The following is an 18,143-nucleotide window of genomic DNA, read 5'->3' as shown; positions in this document are numbered from 1 at the left end:
TCTATCTATCTATCTATCTATCTATCTATCTATCTATCTATCTATCTGTATGTATGTATGTATGCATATGAACAGTGCCATATCCATGCAGTTAAATTTCATCATGGTTCCTTCAATGCCAGTCTGTCAACTATTATTATGAGCTGTTTCTCACCTTGCTATTGCTATGCCCACTTTCCTTCACCTCTTGAAGTTTTCTACTTCAAAACATCTATGAGTTGGGAAAGTAGATCACTACCAAACTTAGAAAGAATTGTTTTAAATGAGTCAATAAGGGTGGGTCAAATAATGCTAATAGCTAATAGCACTTTAAGGTTAGCAGAATGCTTCACAAATATTATATCATTTTATCCTCATGATAACACTGGGAGGGAGGTGTTATTATTATGCCATTTTTACAGATACGGAGACTAAGGCAGACAGAAGTGAAGTGACTAGCCCAGGGTCACATGGCTAATAAGCATCTGAAGTCAGATTTGAGCTCAGGTATTCCTGACTCCAGGCTCAGAACTCTAGCCACTGTGTCACCAGGTGTCTCTAATTAATATGCATTAACTTAGTGCATGAGCTTTGGGATAGCTCTTTCAGTTTCTCAGAAGTCTTCTTTATTTTATAAATAGGCTGTAGGGGGGCAGCTAGGTGGTGCAGTGGGTAGAGCACTGGCCCTGGAGTCAGAAGGACCTGAGTTCAAATCTGGCCTCAGACACACAATACTTACTGGCTGTGTGACCCTGGGCAAGTCACTTAACCCCCATTGCCTAGCCAATAAATAAATAAAATTAAAAAAAATAAATAGGCTGCAAATCTTTCTAATTGTATAATATAGAGCAGTAGGTTTAGTGAAGAGGTATGCCCTTTTTGAATGACCACAATTATTGATGGATTAAAAGAAATGCTTTGGGTGAGGTAAGTGATATCTTTTCTTCGTTAACAATCATGTTTATGTCAGGGCTCCCAGGCCACACCCTACTGTTCAGGGACAAGCCAGAAAGAAAATGTCACATCCTTATGATCTCTGGGGCTGTCCTTGTACCCTCTTCCTCCCTTCTTCCAAGGCACTTCTCTGCCTCACACTTTAGAATATAATTAGGGCAAGATAATAATCTATTTAAAAAGCCCAATCAGATGGAATGTGTCTTAGTGAAAAATGTTCTTGATTTGATGTCACAGCACCTAGGTTAAATCATGGTTTTATCACTTACTATCTGAGAGAGAGCCTGGTATCATGGCTATGACACTGGACTTGTAGTAAGGAAGCCTTGGGTTCAAAAACAAATTCAAATATTTACTAGGTCAATGACTTTGGTTAAGTCACTTAAACTCTGTATGAATTCATTTTCTCACTGGTAAAATGAGAAGGTTGGACTCATTGGCTTCTAAAGTCTTTTCTAGCTCTAAATCTATGATCTTATAGACCTTTGTTATCTTGCCTCAGTTCTCTCATCACTAAAATAAAGGGGTTGCACTAGAAGGGCCTTCTAGCTCTAAACCTATGATCCTATGATCCCTTAGTTGTCGAGGCATCTTTAAACCAATGGCCCACAGACTTGGCAGCTGATTGAAAATGAAGATAAAAGAGGAGATTCAAAGATGAGGTCAAGTTTTAGAACTTGGGTACCTTGCAAGATGGTGGTACCATCAAGGGAACAAGGAAATCTATGTCTGGGGAAATTTAGAGAGGGGAGATGATAAGGTCTCTTTTGGATATATTGAATTTGAGATGCTAGGATATCCACCTGGAATTATGAGAGAGAGAAGTTCACTCCTGAACCTTTGGGGGAGCCCACAAAGGAGAGTGAGAGCAGCAGAAGGTGAGGTAGGAAAGGAACTGGGAGAAAGAATTAATATGGAAACCAAAAGAGAAAAGACAATCCAGGAGAAGGTGGTAGTCAACCATAGCAATAATCAACAGTTGATGAAATGTCAAAGAGAGGTAGGCTGAGAGAGTCATTTGTCTTGGCAATTAGGAAATCGTGGATAACTTTTGAGAGAGCAGTAGACTACTGGGATCATAAGCTAAGGTCCAAAGGTACAAAGAATCAGTGAGCCATGAAGAAATGGAGGCAGTAGTCAGTATAGGCATTTCCCAGAAAATTAGCTACGTTGAAGTATGAACTTAAAGGGATAATAGCTAAGAGGACAAAGGTCAAGACATGATCCCATTTGTTGACAGGAGAAACTGAGTCATTATAGTCACTAGTAGGTTAGAGTCATTATTAGGATCAGAACTCTAGAGTTAGAAGGAACCTCAGAGAGAGTCAAATCAAATTCCTTCATTTACAGTTAAGGAAATTGAAGGCCAGGGAACTCAAGTGACTTTCCCAAGGTCATGTGGTTTGTAAACATCACTTCCCATCTGACATGGGAAGGGAAGAAAAAAGAAAAAAAAAAGAAATTTATGTGCCAACTTTATTACATATTTAAAAGGAATAGCAAATTGTACATAATAGATGTGCAGTTTCATGTGCAATCTTTTTTTAATACTATATTATGGAAATGCTTGTTTTATTAGATAAAATAAAAATAAAATAAATAATTTTTTAAAAAAGAACTCCTATTGCTTTTTTATGCTTCTTCCTTGATAGGGATAGGCATAAATTAAAGATGAGAGAGGCAAGGAAGGATCAAAGTGGCAATTTTTCAAGGAAAATGGGAAGCATAGGATGAAAGAACCTTCCCTTGACTCCCTCTCCACTATGTAGCCACTGTCCTATCATTTTTCTTTCTTTTTTTTCATTATAAAATGGCTTAAAAGTTTTTACTTGAAGGCTTTCCTTAACTTGCCATTCTGCTATTCTTTTCATTTTAGTTTCTATCCCCCAAATTATATGAAAATTGCTCTCCAAGGTTACTAAGGACATCCTAATCACTAAATTGGAAGGAGTTTTTCAATCCTCTTCCTCCTTGACCTATCTGTAGAACGTCAAACTTCTCCTGCATAATCTCTTTTCCTTTACTTTAAGACAATGATACTCTTCTGGACTTTCTTCACCCTTTATAACTGTTTCTCTGTCTCTTTTGCTATCTCCTTGTCTTCTTCCCAACTCTTTAAAGTAGATGTTCTCTGAAGTCCTATCCTCATCTCCCTTCCCTTTTCTCTCCTCCAGGGAAATTTCACTTACTCCCTTATCAACTATTACCTTGATGCAAATGATTTTCAAATCTGCTCTCCAACTTGGACTTCCCTCCAGAACTCCAGTCTCACACCTCCAACTGTCCACAGGATAGCTCTAACTTATGTCCCAATAGCTCTTCAAACTCCAGATTTTTAACATCAGCTAATCTTTTTCACCAAAATGTCTTCCTTCTTCTGAATTCACTTTTTATTTTAGAGGAATCACCAATCACTCAACAGATTAGATTTGGAACCTTAGTGTTTTCTCAGACTCTTCTCCCTTTTCTCTCAGTTACCAAATTCTTTCCATTTTACCTTTGCAATATCTTTCCTCTTTCATTATTACCACCTTAAGAATGGACCCCATTAGCTCCCACCTCTACTGGAGGAATCTACCTCTATGTTCCTTCTTAACTCCCCCTCTCTCCAAACAGAATTATTTTCAATATTCTGATCAAAATCCTTCAATGGCTCTTTATTGCTTATTAAATCAAGTTGACTCCTTTGCCTGGCATTCAATGCCCCTCACAATCTGGTAGCACCCTACTTCTCTGACAATATGTCATTTGATGCCTGTCCATATAATTGATGATGTAGCCAATTTTAACTACTTGTTGTTCCATATAAACTGTGAATTTTCACACTTTGTCAACCTTGCTCATTCTCTTCGAAGTGCCAGGAATGCCCTCTCCTTTTCTCCACTTATCACCTATTGAATTTCTCCCAGTTCCTTAAATCCCAAGTCAAGTGATGTTTTCTTTAAGAAACCTTCCCTTATCTTTCCAATCAGCAATGACTCTTGGTCTTCACACAGGGTTTTGTTTGCTCTTAAATACTACTCATTTATTATTTCATGTTACAGTCATTTGAATATATGCCATATTCCTCTGTTCCACTGCATGCTCCATGAGGCCAAGGACCAGTTGTTCTCTAAACACTATATCTCTCTCAGGGCCCAGTGAGTCCTTCTCTGCACACAGCAGGTATTTAAATGTTTGTCAAACTAAAACAAGCCATGGTACTGAACAACCATTGACCAATAAATCAACGTCAGCTGGAATGTCCTGCAGGATTCTGTACTTGGTTCTGTCTTTCTAAACATTTTTATCAGTGACTTGGATGAAGAATTGCAAGTCATGACTATCAAATTTTCAGGTGACATAATGCTGGGAGTCATAGCAAAAATACTGTATGATAGAATCAGGTGTCCCAATTATCTCCATGGCTGGAATAAGAGACAAACAATGTTGAATCGTGGTTCACAAACCATAAACCCTTATAAGATTTCATAGAAATAAATATAAACTAAATTTAGGTAAAGAGAAAATAAATTCATACAAATACAGGATCAGGGGGATACCTGCAATCCATATTCTATAAATCCACATCATCTGCATGTTTTAGTTGATATATAAGATAAATAGAAACCAACAGTATAAATGCTAAGAATGGTTATGACATTTTAGTCAGTCTCAATAGAATTATAAAGTCCAGTTGGAAGTAGCGTGGAATAATGAAAAGAGCAAAGGACCTAAAGTCAAGAAGCTCTGGGTTCAGATTCTGCTTGTCTCATTTATTTGCTGTGTGACTGAGGGTAAGTTATTTAATTTTTCTCAATCTAAGACAGCTCACTAAAAATATAAGTCATATTAATAACTTAATTAATTAATAACAATAAACTAAAAAGCTACAAATGGGTTATGAGCTGTATCTTTGGAAGGAGTTGCCACATTGATGCTATCAAAGGACTTAACATATTGACTTCAAGTCCAACTTATGCTGCCAATATAGCATGTTACCATAGAAAGATGGCTGCATTTGACATCTAAAGAACCTGAAAAGGGGGAAGAGCTGACTTCAATGAAAGAAATGGAAGAAATTGGGGAGTTTGGATTCATTTCAGTTTTATGTGGCAGTTTATAACATACTAAGTTGTTATTTTGTGGGATGTTGTTAAGACAATGTGTTTAGTGGAAAAAAGAACTGAATTTGATGTCAGATGACATAGGTGCAAGTATTAACTCTGTCAAGTCCCTTAGCTCTCAAATGCTTTGATTTCTCATCTGTAAAATGGGCATGAGGGGGCCTGGACTATATGACATCAAATTCCATTTTAGATCAAGTGAGATAGTGATCCTACAATACACAGTGCTAGTCAAATCACATTCAAGGTATTGTGTTCTATTCCAGGGATCATGTTTTAAGAGAGCTCTGATAATTATTACCCATGTGATGTTGGGTATATAATTTCACTTTCCTGGACCTCAGTTTTCCATTTGTGTAAATGAGAGTGGGGTTGACATGATAACTTAGAAGTTCCCTACAAGCAATAAATGAATTATCCTCTAATCCAGGACTGAATTGATCAAGTCAATAAGCATTTATTAAGCACCTACTAAATGCCAGGAATGGTAGACAAAGAAAAAATGGGATCGTCTCTGCCCCCAAGGAACTTACATACAACTTATATTCATTCATTCTTTTGATAAGCATTTATTATGAGTATAGTATGGATCAAAACTGACATATGCTGGAGATACAAAGACATAAATTATATAGCCTGTACTATCAAAGAGCTTAGGAAATATGGCTCTAGTGATGAGGAACCTAGAAAACATGCGATTACAGGAATGGTTAAAGGAACTGATGACATATAGTCTGGAGAATAGGAGGGACAGGAAATCTTCTAATATTAGAAGGACTGTCATGTAGAAGAGATATCAGATTCTTAGTAGCCTCGGAGGCAGGATTAGGATCAATGGGTAAAACTTGCCAAGGAGATTTTTTTTGTTTAGTTAAGGGAATAAATTTCTAATTATTAACATTAGTCAGCAAGAGAACAGGCTGATTGAAAGAGTGGAAGTATAGAAGCAGGTGCAGGACAGTTACCTGTGAAGGAGGCTGTGGAGAATTCCTGTTTTGTGTGGGAGATAGAATGATGACCACTAAGATTCCTTACAACTCTAAGCTCCAACGAATCTCAATCTTCACTTTTTGAAATAGCTCCTGGGATTTGTTTCTTATTACCAAACACAGGATTAGGTATTGGAGTTGTAGTATATACAGATTAAGAAATTGCTTGATTAATGACTGGATTTTGCCTGCATAGCTTTCAATCAGTTATATTATCTTTCCATCAATCCCTGCTCCTAAGAATATTTAGAAGCAATATCTTAGTAGACCTTCACAAATAATATAATCCTGAAATTCACACATACATACTACTTAGAAAATTAATTTCTCAGCTAATGAAAATGCATCTGAATGGCAATAATAGATTAAAGCATTGGATATTAGTTATATTTGATGTTGTGTTCCCTGGGAGGCTTTCGTTAATGAGAATGTTCTGCAATGTTATTGCCACTAGACTTTCAGCATTAGTATACTACCAAAGGAGTCTGGATGTTACACAAGGAAATTCCTAATCATGTAAACAAAAAACCCTTTAAAAATGTGGCTGAACCTTCAGTTTCTACCAGATCTGCTGAAATGAAGGCTACCCCTGCCACACCTGCTCATAGAATCTATTATGAATTTACTATTTCAAAATACAGTTTGTGTGTGTTTGCATCTTTAAAGCCATTAACCACCATCACAGTTTAGTGATTAAAATAGTTATAAACTATTCTCAGTTACCAGGTGGCTTTCTTCACTCCCTAGCTGGATACGAAGCGCCTACAAAGCAATACGCCACCAAAATATCTCAACACTCATAAAAATAGAACTTTGTCTTCCCACTCAGATTTAACAAATTATCCTACAAATCATATTTTCCAAATAAAATGAGACATCTTAGAAAATAACATTATACAACAAATTAAAAAAAAATTTGTGTCTCCTTTTTAAAGGTATGGTTTTTACTGTTTCTTGGCATAGTGGTACAGAAATGGAATACTGTTTTTGCCACGTGATTTAATTGCTACTTACAAGCAAACTGAAGTTTTGCTTCCTTGCTCACAATTGTTCCAAATGAGTTTGTTGCTATGCACTGGTATGTTCCAGCATCTTGGGTTTTATTGGGGTTATTGATCAACAAGCTGCCTTCAACCACACTGTAGCGGAAATCCATACCAATGTCAACATCCGTTCCATTTAACTTCCACCTATGGTAGAAAAATGCCAGTAGATAAATTCTTATAATATTAATCAATATTTCTGAATTGTCTAAAACATAAGAAATATAAATAGCACACAATACTATTTCTGATTTTTTTTAATCCAATTTGAAAATTCAAACTGCCTTACTCAACCATGGCAAGATCCTAAAATTTCCTGAGCAAGCAATATATTTAAAAGGATTCAGTGTCATATTAAACAACTATATTTATGACTAGGTAATATGCCAGTCATTGCATGATATCTTCAACATCATTTGTAATTTCCCAGGCTGTAGTGCTGCATTTTTTTTCTGAATGATCGCAATTGTAGCATTTTGCAGCTTGCAATGAAATATTAAGCAATTACACAGTAATAATGACTCATATTTATATTATCAGTAAATAAGGATTTATTAAGCACTTACTATATGCCAGGAACCTAAATGCTCTAAGTTTCACAAAGTATTTTCATTATAATATCCCTGTATCATATATAGTTCAAGTATATTTTAAAAGATAAAGAAATTAATATTCTGAGACATTAATCCATGAACTATTACATGTAATGGTTGGGACTTGAACCCAGATCTTGTGGCTCAATGATTCTTTCCATACCAGGGCACCATTGTCAAGAAAGTATATCCCTTGGTCTCTCTCTGTCTCTGTCTTTTTCTCTGGCTCTGGCCATCTGCCTGGGTATCTGTTTCTTTAAATTCTGTAACGACGCTCTAGACTGATTGAATCAACTCCATGCACAAAGATAGAAGCTGTGCAGTCCATGGGCATGGATTCAGAAGACCTGGCTTTCAATCCCATCTCCACTACTTAGAACTTGTTTGGCCCTGGGCAAGCAATTTATTCTTGCTGGGTCTTATTCTTCTCACCTGTAAATTGAGGATACTGGACTCAGTGACAAGTAGGGCCTCTCTTAGCCCTACATCTATTATCCTGCGATTGTTGACTATCTGATTAAACTGAAACACTGTTCCCATATGACATAGGAGGTAAGACTGAAAGGGACATTAAGGATCATTTAGTGCAAACTTCACATTTTCAAAATGTGAAAAACCAAGGCCCAGAGAAGCAATTGCCCAAGGTCACAGAGCAAGTTAATGCCAAAAGACAGACTTTGAAGCCCAATTCAGTAGACTCAGCCCATAATACAACTGAAAAAGAACCTGACTGTAAAACAGCAGGCTTATATTGAATTTGTGAGGAAGCCTGATCAATCATATGTCAATTTGATGAACTGCTGAGCAATCAGGTGCAAACTATGTATCTACCATTGTTTTCAGTTCTGTGGTTACATAGAGACTTTAGGTAAATGCAGCAAAGATTTGCCTTTGTTTGATGCTTCATTTTCTATCATCTGCCATATTCAATCAGTGGCTCAAATCTTATCATTTCTGCTACTACAATCACTCTTATCATCATCTCTTTCTCTCTATTCATGTAGTCACCACACCAGGTCAAGCCTTCATCATTCATACCCTGGATGATAAAAATAGTCTCCTAATGGGTCTCCCTGCTTCCAGCCTCTCTCTACACAAAGCTATCCTTTATGCTTGTTGTGGGGAATTGATAGGGAATTCATAACACAGAAGAGGGCTGAAGATTTATAAGGGAGGGAGAGCCTAGCTAGATGAAAACATGGTGGATCCCATCAATGTGGGGTTTTGATTTCCTCCAGCATTCATAGGCAATCCAAGAACAGGACATGGAGAAAGTGCATTTTAGCACTTATTTCTCCATAGTTGGGGATAAGCAGTGAAAGGAGAAGCAAAGATTAAGTCCTAGAGATTCTAAGGCTGTGTCAAGTAGTTCACTGAAATAGGTGAGCATTGGATCCAGACTGGATAAAAAAGCAAATGAACTCAGAATTGGAGTATTTATAAATGACAGGATATTTGACATCATGGAAACCAAACATACAGACCTACATAGTTCACCTTTTGCCTGGATATTGGGCACTGTGTATATCGAGTTCATGGAATACCATAGTAATACCCCATGGTGATATCTATTTGTATTGTTATCTGTAATTTAGACATCAGGGACATTTGGGAAAGGATGAACATTAAGTACCTACTATGTGCCAGGAACTGTGCTAAGCATTTTACAAATATCATCCCAACCAATTCTCACAACAGCCCTGGGAGGTAGGCATTTTAATGATACCCATTTTACAGTTGAGGAAACTAAGTCAGGCAGAAATTGTGACTAGTCCAGGGTCACACAGTTAGTGAGCATTTGAGGCTGCATTTAAAGTCAGGTCTTCCTGACTCCACGTCCAGTACTCCAGCCAATGTTTCATCTAGATGTCTCTATAGTTACTTTATAATATGTCACAGTTGAGGAGTAAATCTCCAAATACAATGCGTGTGTCTTCCTATTAACTGAATACACCAATCCACATTTATTCATTGCTTACTGAGTGCTAGGCTCTGTGCTGAGATCTAGCTAGGTATCCAGGGAGTTGGAAACAGGGTTAAACTTGTGATTTCATTTGTGTAGAGAACTCTCTATAGATCTGCACATATTTTGAGAGTACATTGGAGAGCTCCTGGACGTGTTAAGTGATTTACACAGGGTCACCCAACTGGGACACTTCAGAAGTGGGGCTTGAACCCAGGTTCTCCCTGGTTCCTAGGCTGGCTCTCAATCTACTAGGCCACATTCTATCTCAAAATAAAGAAGGGTAAAATAGCCTTTTCTCTTGAGAAGCTTACTTTCTAATGTGCTAGTTGGGGTGTGTGTGTGGGACGAACAACATGTTTACAAATAGATACATAAAAGACACATACTGAGTATTTGGAAGTTTTACAATAAGATGAGCATTAGATTCTGACTTTTAAAATAGTAATTAGCCAATTAACATTTATTAATCACCTACTATGTGCCAGGGACTGTGCTAAGTTCTCAAGATTCAAAGAAAGACAAAAGACAGTCCTTGCTCTCAATCTCAAGGAACTCCACATCTAATGGGATGAAAATAGTTTTCCCTTGCCACAGCTTTCCCATTGGACATTTTCTTTTCAATCAGTTGAGCAGGCCTTGTCCCTGGCTCTCACTTCAAAAAAATAGCAGACCAGTTCAGTATGACAATTCTGAAAACTTCTAGAAGAAACTGCAACATAATGGGAAGTCTGATTAGCGTTTGGGACTTAGAAATGGTATCCCATCAGGAAAGCAGCTGAGAGAGTAATGAGAACAGCTTTATTGGTCTGTTGCCACTAGTCATTCTATACAAAATGGTCTGTAGAAGGCATTTTTTTGATCTGCTTGATTGTTTTATATACAAGAACTATTTTTATATCCAAATAGTAAAGGGAATTATTTTGGAAAAAAAAAGAATTTTCTGTGCAATTCTTTGCACTCTCTATTGCAAAACCTTGCCAGACCTTCTGTGACAATATAGCCCCCATTCATTTCAACATACCCTGCATTCAGTTCCTTATTTGACTGAGAATTTAAAAAAAAAAACTCTTGAAAAATTGCCTACTTTCTTTGCAGTCTAAATGGTGCTTCATGGGCGCTAGCACTTCAGAAACAATGCAGATATAATGGCACAGGTGGGGATGCCCTCCAGCCATGACATGCTAGCAGAACGCATGGGCAGATTCATCAGTCCCCTGGGGAACCCACACATAGTTGGGGTTGGGACTCATTGGATTCCTTTCTTTATAAAGTTCTAGACATACAGATAGAAATGTTCTTAGCAGGGAGGAGTTGCTTCCAGTTGGACCTCCTCTCTCTATAAACTATTTCAACTTGACTCCATGAAAAAAAGAAAGATCTGATTGATTTGAGCTTTGTGTTTCCAGGTTCGATTGAGTGCCGATGTCACAGTGGAAAGTGGGCCTACCATGGAGTTCAACCTCCAGCTAAGGACTTGTCACCCCGCTTGGAGGGCCCATGTGGAGACAGGGTGAGTGATGTCACATGTCTTTGGGGATGCTATTGCTTTCTGGCATGTTGGTGAGTCAGAACAGCTTCATCTTTTCTGGGCTTGGGTCAGCTCATTTAAAATCAAGGGAATGGGGACAATGGGAAAGGGAAGCTCAATAGAGAGAAAAGTACAATGTGGAGGGGTCAGATGGGGTGTCTGTGGAGGAAACCCAACTGAAGAACCCTGCCGTGTGGATAACCTTGGGATCTCTCCTAGCAGTGCCTTCCCTCCCTTCTCAAAGTCAACCAGAAGACTGAAATACTGCAGGAAGAAAGACACTGCTGGCAGTAGGAACTGCTTCCTCCATTCTTTTCTTACAATCTTTGCCTTCCCTAGAAGGATTTAAAAGTTTTTTTTTAAAGCTCATGCAGACACCAACCTGCTTTGTACAAAAACTGTAGGAGAAAATCAGCAGTGGAGTAATGAACAAAATGCCCCAGGTTCCCCTGTTCACCTTTCTGGGTGCATTTCATCAAAAGTTTTCTTGCTTGACTTTCTTCCTGGTAGGTTTTAAAGGAATAATAGCCTTTACATTATATTCTTCCTATTAAGCAACAAGGCAAAGTCCCAGTATCAAATAATGCTAAGTTATCGCAGCAATGTTAATTAAAGGGCACTATTGGGGGAAAAAAAAGGAATGTGTCAACTTCAAATAGGCCATTCCCCTCCCCCCTCCATTATGGATTTTGTTTTCTTTCACATTTAAAGCATGAAAAGATGAAAGTGATTCTCTAGGTTTAGAAATGCATTTGTTCCATAGGCCATATACAAATATGGAAAGCATCCGTGTTTTTATCAGTTTTGGGAACCAAGGCAGGATTCAACAAGTCTGTCTTAATAGACTCAATTAGGGAGGAGCCTGAGGCACTCAGAAAAATTAAATGACTTTACAATATCATAGAATCACAGGTCCATAGTGGGAAGGGACATCAAAGATCACCTAGTCTAATCCTCTCATTTTACATGTTAGGAAACTGAGGCTCAAGGGGGTTAAATGCCAGGGTTACACAGCCTAATTAACAAAATGTTTTTAGTGTGGATATGGTTGTAAGTGAAAGGACAAGGGGAGCGATGGAGGAAGCTTTTAGAGAATACAGGAGCCAATGATACATCTTGTTATTTCACTGAAAATGAAGGATATTTGTTATATTAGCTTATTTGGCCTTTCTCCAGTGGAATAATCAATCAATGAAGTAATTGATTCATTTGACAAGCACTGGTGATACAAATGAAAGCATCACAATGAAAATTCCCTCAAGGAGCGTACATTCTTTTGGAGGTAAATGACATATAGGCAGACCTACATATAAAGTGATTTTGGAAAATGGAGCCCCATTAACTGTGGGGATCAAGAAAGGCCTTGTGTAGGAGATAAAGGGAGTGAGGTATTCTTTGAGGCAGAGGTGAAGACACTCCAGGTATGAGTGACAACATGAAAAAGGCAGAGATGGGAGATGAAATGCTACATACAAGGAAGAACAAATAGGCCAATTTAGCTGGGACAAGAGAGTGCATGAGAGGGAGAAACACCTAATGAACCTGGAGAAGGAGCCCTTCATAGTGTGAAGGGCTTTCAATGCCAGAAGACTTTGTATCTTATCCCAAACACAACAAGGGTCTGACATGATGGGAGAGGACATCAGACAAGTGTCATCTCAAAGATTCTGTCTCAGAAGGGCCTTTATATATCTCTCTCTCTCTCTTTCTCTCTCTCTCTCTCTCTCTCTCTTTATCTATCTATCTATAGATCTGCCTGTTCTGGAAAGCTGCCTCCAACTACAGGGAGGTAATAGCTGCAGCTCACTGATGTACATGGTTAGGGGACATTTAGAAATAATACTGTACTCTTCTGGCCACTTTCCTACAGCTGGGTTACTGAAGGATACACACAGAAATCTATCCAGATCAGGGAAGTAACTATACAATCCTCTGTAAATCAGTCCTGCTCTTTGCACATATAGTAGGTAAACAGGAATCTCAATGATTTTCCGTAAGTAATTATTACATATTAGTATGACTGTAGCTAGAATAGTGGATAGAGCACATGACTTGGAGTTGGGAAGACCTGGGTTCAAATCTCACTCCTAACATTAATCAGTTATGAGACCCTGGGCCAGTCATTTTAGTCTTTCTGTGCCTCAGTTTCCTCATTTTTAAAAATGAAGGGGTTAGACATGACGGTCTGTAAGGTCCCTTCCAGTCTAAATCTTTGTTCTTATGAACTACTGGTAGGAGAGATGGCTGTTCCTCTTTTAATCAGTAAGTGTTTTTGAACAGCTTACTATATGCTAGGAACAGTGTGATATGGTGGGTTGTGAGTCAGGACATCTTGAGTTCAAATCCTGCTTCAGACACATACTGGCTGTGTGACCCTGAAAATGTCACCTAACCTCTCAGTATTCTAGGTAAAATATCCATAAGACCTCCATTGAAGAGAAAGTGCCAATCTACATTAGTCTATTGAGTATCTTCATCTAGGATCTCTCTATACCAATGAAACCATAGATCTAGTCTTTATCACTGCACGTTACTAGGTTAAATGCTGGGCATGTAAAAGAAAAAAAAGCACAAACAGTTCTTACCCTCAAGGAGCTTACATTCAAATTGAAGAAACAATATCTACATTAAAAAAGTATATACTGGCTACAGGTGAATGGAGGGAAAAGTGGGGGAGGGAGAGGGGAGGGAAGTGGCTGGGGAGAGAGATTAGGAAAGACCTCTTGCAGAAGGTGGTAACTGAACTGAGTATTGAAAGAAACAAAGGATCCTAAATGGTGGAGGTGGACAAGGAAAGCATTTTAGACATGCGGAACAGCCATTTCAAAGGCACAGACAGAGATGGGATATTGACCAAAGTTCGTGTTTTTGGCTGGATTAGAGCTCATGAAGAGGAGCAGCTTTCTCCACAGAATGCTTCCTTGATAATTCAATGGATCTGAACCATCTCAGCATGTGGACCTGCTCCCAAAGTGCAGATTCCAACCTATCCACTCCTTTGCATGCCCTGTGACTCTTTTCTTTATTATTCCATAAGTTCTCGACAGGTGCCCCATCCAACATAGCACAGGCCTCTCTTTATATCTCATACTTAAACTTGGGTAGCTGTGGACCTCTCAGGTTAAACCTCTTTCTTGCTGAATAACCAGGCCACTTCTTTTTCCAGTCATCCATCTCTGTGATAAGATACATTACAAGGCCTCACCAGCACAATTTTTAAATTGGAAATATGCTCTAACCTACTCATATCTACCATATATCTCACAACTTTGATTCTTCAGATTGGCATTCCCTGACTCTCAGACATACAAAATCATCAAAAGAATGTAAGCTTTAAGAACATGATTTTACTTCAAAGAGAAGATTGTAATCATTAAAAGTACTGTGCAGTTTCCTAAAAACAATCTAATTTTCTCTTCCACTTTGAAGAAGGATTTTGCCATATCTGGAGATAAGAGCATCTGGACTTGAATCCCAGCTCTGTCCCTCTCTGGGTCTATGTCTTCATCTGTGAAAAGAAGTAATTGCACTATATGGTTTCTAAGGTCTTTTCTAGCACCTTGTTGTCTATTTACAAAGTCTATAAATAGACCTTATTGTCTATTGGTAGTATCTGCCCAAGCTTCTCATTCTTTCCTCTCCTCCCCTCCCCTCCTCTCCTCTCCTCTCCTCTCCTCTCCTCTCCTCTCCTCTCCCTGTCTCTGTCCCTGTCTCCCTGTCTGTCTCTGGCCATATATCTCTAGGTCTGTCTGTCTCTATCTCTCTCTCCCATATCTGGGTTATACATTCAATTGTATATCATTGTCTGGACAAGTCATTCTTCATCCACTTGGTTTTTCCTATATGAATAGTTTTAGTGATTATGTATCTCTTTTAAGAGGCTTTCTTTAGTATTAGTATGTAATACTTTATACAATCAGCACAATGTCATTTGCAAACAAGCGTAACTTCAATAAACCTGATTGGCCACCCAGGAACTAAGGAGGAATAAATTTTAAGCCTAGACTCCAAAGTCATTTAATTGGGTAACAATGGTCAAATCACACACAGCACTCTATCTCCCATTTCTTTGCCTTTGCTGGCTATCCCCCATGCCTGGAATGCTCTGCCTCATTACCTCTAACTCTTAGATCTCTCGAATCCTTTAAGGCAAAATTCAAATGCTACTTTCAGCAATGGGCCTTTCGTGCTCCTCACCAATTGATAGAGCCTTCCACCTAAGGTTATCTTACACCTACTCTGTATGTATCTTATATGTCAAGGTGACAATGTTGTCTCCCTAGCAGGAATGTTAGTTCTTTACAGGGATTATTTTTGTTGTTATTTGTATCCCCAGAGCCTAGCACAGTATCTGGCACATAGTGAGTGCTTAATAAATGTTTACTTATTGTTCAGTGATTGACCGACTTCGACTTTTCATTTCCCCCAAGCAACTCTCCAAGACCACAACTTACCCAAATGTTGCCCATCTACATTAACAAAAAAGAGTTTCTCTCTACTAGAAACTTTCTATGCTGCTAACATAATGGACATACGTATGCATATAGCCATATATGTACCCAGGTACAGGTTGTCCCAAAAGTCTTGGTACATTTTAAGTTTTAATAGCTTTAAAATGCACTAAGACTTTTGGGACACTTCGTGTAAGAGTGTGTATATCCATATATGTACCCATTATATGTAACCACATCTGTGTGTATACACATATGTGTAGATTTGTATGCACATGATTCTTGTGTGTATAATTACACATGTATTCATCATGTATATTTCACTAGTTGCATATTTTCATCACGTGCATGTGCATGCCTTACACATTATAGGTGACAAATACTGAATGCATATATTTATGTCCATCTGAATACACATTATATAAATATACATGCATAACATTCTTATGCATTGTAAGTGATTAATAAATATTTTATCGGGTAATAAGAGAAACTGGTAGCCTTTGCTTTAAACTTGACCCACCTGATAAGTGGTTTGGGATTCCCCTTAACTTCACAATTCAATTTCACTTTCTTCTCCTCTGAATCCAATGGGAACATCACATGGCTTGGTTCGTGGATGAAAATTGGTCCGTGCAGTGTATTGTCATCTGAAATTAGAAGAGGAAATACAGAAGACTGAAGCGCCCAATTTGAATTTAAATGAACCTTGGAAATAAGCACCAAGATCACACAGGCTGTCTCAGCCACTTGCTAAGAAGCTGTCTTTTGAGGAATCATCCAGATGAGACTGTGCAGTAATCACAGGAAGAGAGAGAGCAAGTTAAATAAGCATTTATATAATACCTACTATGTGCCAGGCACTGGGTCAAGCACTTTACAAATATTATCTCAATCAATCCTCACAACAATCCTGAGAGGTAGTTTTTATTATTATTCTCATTTTGTAGTTCAGGAAAATGAGAGCTGTGGATAACTCTATTTCTTCCTGAAAACATATTTCACCTTTGGCCATTAAGTATAGCGTTCTTCATTTCTTTCATCTCTCTTCTTCTTTGTTAAAGAAACACTCAAGAGGAAAAGGACCCTGTGTCCATAGCTCAACTTCAAATTATTCTCCAGCAAGTTTTTTTTCATGATTCACAGAAGAATTTTTTTTTCTATTGCTGTTCTCTGCCTTTAAAGGAGTTATATAGCTTCTCCATTCACTGATATTCCTTGACTTGACTTTCATACACATGCTCAAGTCATTCCAAGCAATTCTTTTTCTCAAACACCTTCTAACTTTCCCTTCTTCAATTCCAGCTCTCCATCTGGGGACTCTGGAATTGAGTTTAGGGTCACTTTTAGGTGTAATATGAGTATATGCGATTTCAAGGCCCAAGGTTGTGGCCCAAGGCATGTATCCTGTTGTGGCCAACCTATAGCTAAATGGGAGGGTGTAAGTTAATATTTATACTTCTTTTCAATGTGGTTGTCCCACATTTGAATGACCTAGAAAAATATTTTCAGAATATGTTATAGCTATTGATAACAATGATCCGCTCCATTCAGAATAAATTGCAACCTTCATTAAAATCACACCTGGATGCCTTATTGTGTCAAAGGTTCTTTAAGGATATGTATGCTCAGAAAATTTAGGAAATTGTGTGGCATAGAGGGAAAAAAAGTGTCTATTTGGAGTCAGTGGACCTGGGTTCAAATACCAAAAACAACCTCTGAGTATGACCCTGGACAAGTAACTGGAGGTCCCCGGGCTTCAGTTTCACTATCTGTAAAATTAAGAGACTAAATTACATGGTCCCTCAGGACTCTTCCAGCTCTGGATCTAGAATCCTTATCAAATTGAAAAGGTTTTGAGGATAAGCTTAGTGATGGATTTTATGTCTGTCATCCAAAGACCACCTTAGCAAGGTCAAGGGCAGAGAGACCTGTTTCCAGAAAGTAGTCCACCAGATACTGAATTCTTTTGACCTTTTTGGGATGTGATGCATAGGGACTGAGATCTGTATCAAGGAAGGGATTACCCATGGTAGAGTCACAATTCTTTGGAAGTATTGAGTTAAATAAAACCGAGATTCTCTAAAGTGTTGATTTTCTGTTGGTTAACCAAGCTTAATGCCTATAAACTATTCTTGCCACAAAAGAAGCTGTATGATTCAATTCTTATCTAAGGATATCCACAGTCTCTCACGCATGGGTTTTCTGGGCTCACAAATTCCAAACAGAGAAGAGGCTTGGAAAGGTCACATTTCTATGTGGGGGAGATAGATATCATTGTTTTTAATTTTCTAAATCAAAGAGACTCAATCTTTTGTTTTTTTCTTCTAAAGATGAGTTCCTTTCCATTTCCTTAAAGCCTTAAAATGCATACAAGTGCTGGTAGGATAGTATACCAACAACAAAATCTCATTTGGTATAAGCAAAAGGACAGCTCCAATCCCTAGGAATTTTATTTTACTGTTTGCCTCAGTTTCCTCATCTGTAAAATGAGCTGGAGAAGGAAATGGCAAACCATCCCAGTATCTTTACCA

The 18,143-nt window shown here is 38.2% G+C and overlaps 1 protein-coding gene across 1 annotated transcript in view; it reads right to left on the bottom strand.

Annotated features, from left to right (window-relative positions):
• Positions 1–16,224, bottom strand: part of CNTN4 (contactin 4) — a 366,552-nt gene extending 350,328 nt beyond the window's left edge. The window contains exons 1-2 of the mRNA XM_027863966.1: positions 16,133–16,224; positions 7,043–7,218 (exon numbers count right to left, since the gene is read on the bottom strand). Coding sequence (XP_027719767.1) covers positions 7,043–7,218; positions 16,133–16,209 — 253 coding nt within the window. The 5' untranslated portion in view covers positions 16,210–16,224. The remainder of the gene's footprint in view (positions 1–7,042; positions 7,219–16,132) is intronic.
• Between the last annotated feature and the right edge of the window lie 1,919 nt (positions 16,225–18,143).

This window comes from Vombatus ursinus, unplaced genomic scaffold, assembly GCF_900497805.2.
Source record: "Vombatus ursinus unplaced genomic scaffold, bare-nosed wombat genome assembly UNPS02014773.1, whole genome shotgun sequence".
Classification (NCBI taxonomy): domain Eukaryota; kingdom Metazoa; phylum Chordata; class Mammalia; order Diprotodontia; family Vombatidae; genus Vombatus; species Vombatus ursinus.
Note: the sequence above shows the minus strand (reverse complement) of the source record. Positions and strands in the feature narration are given on the sequence as shown.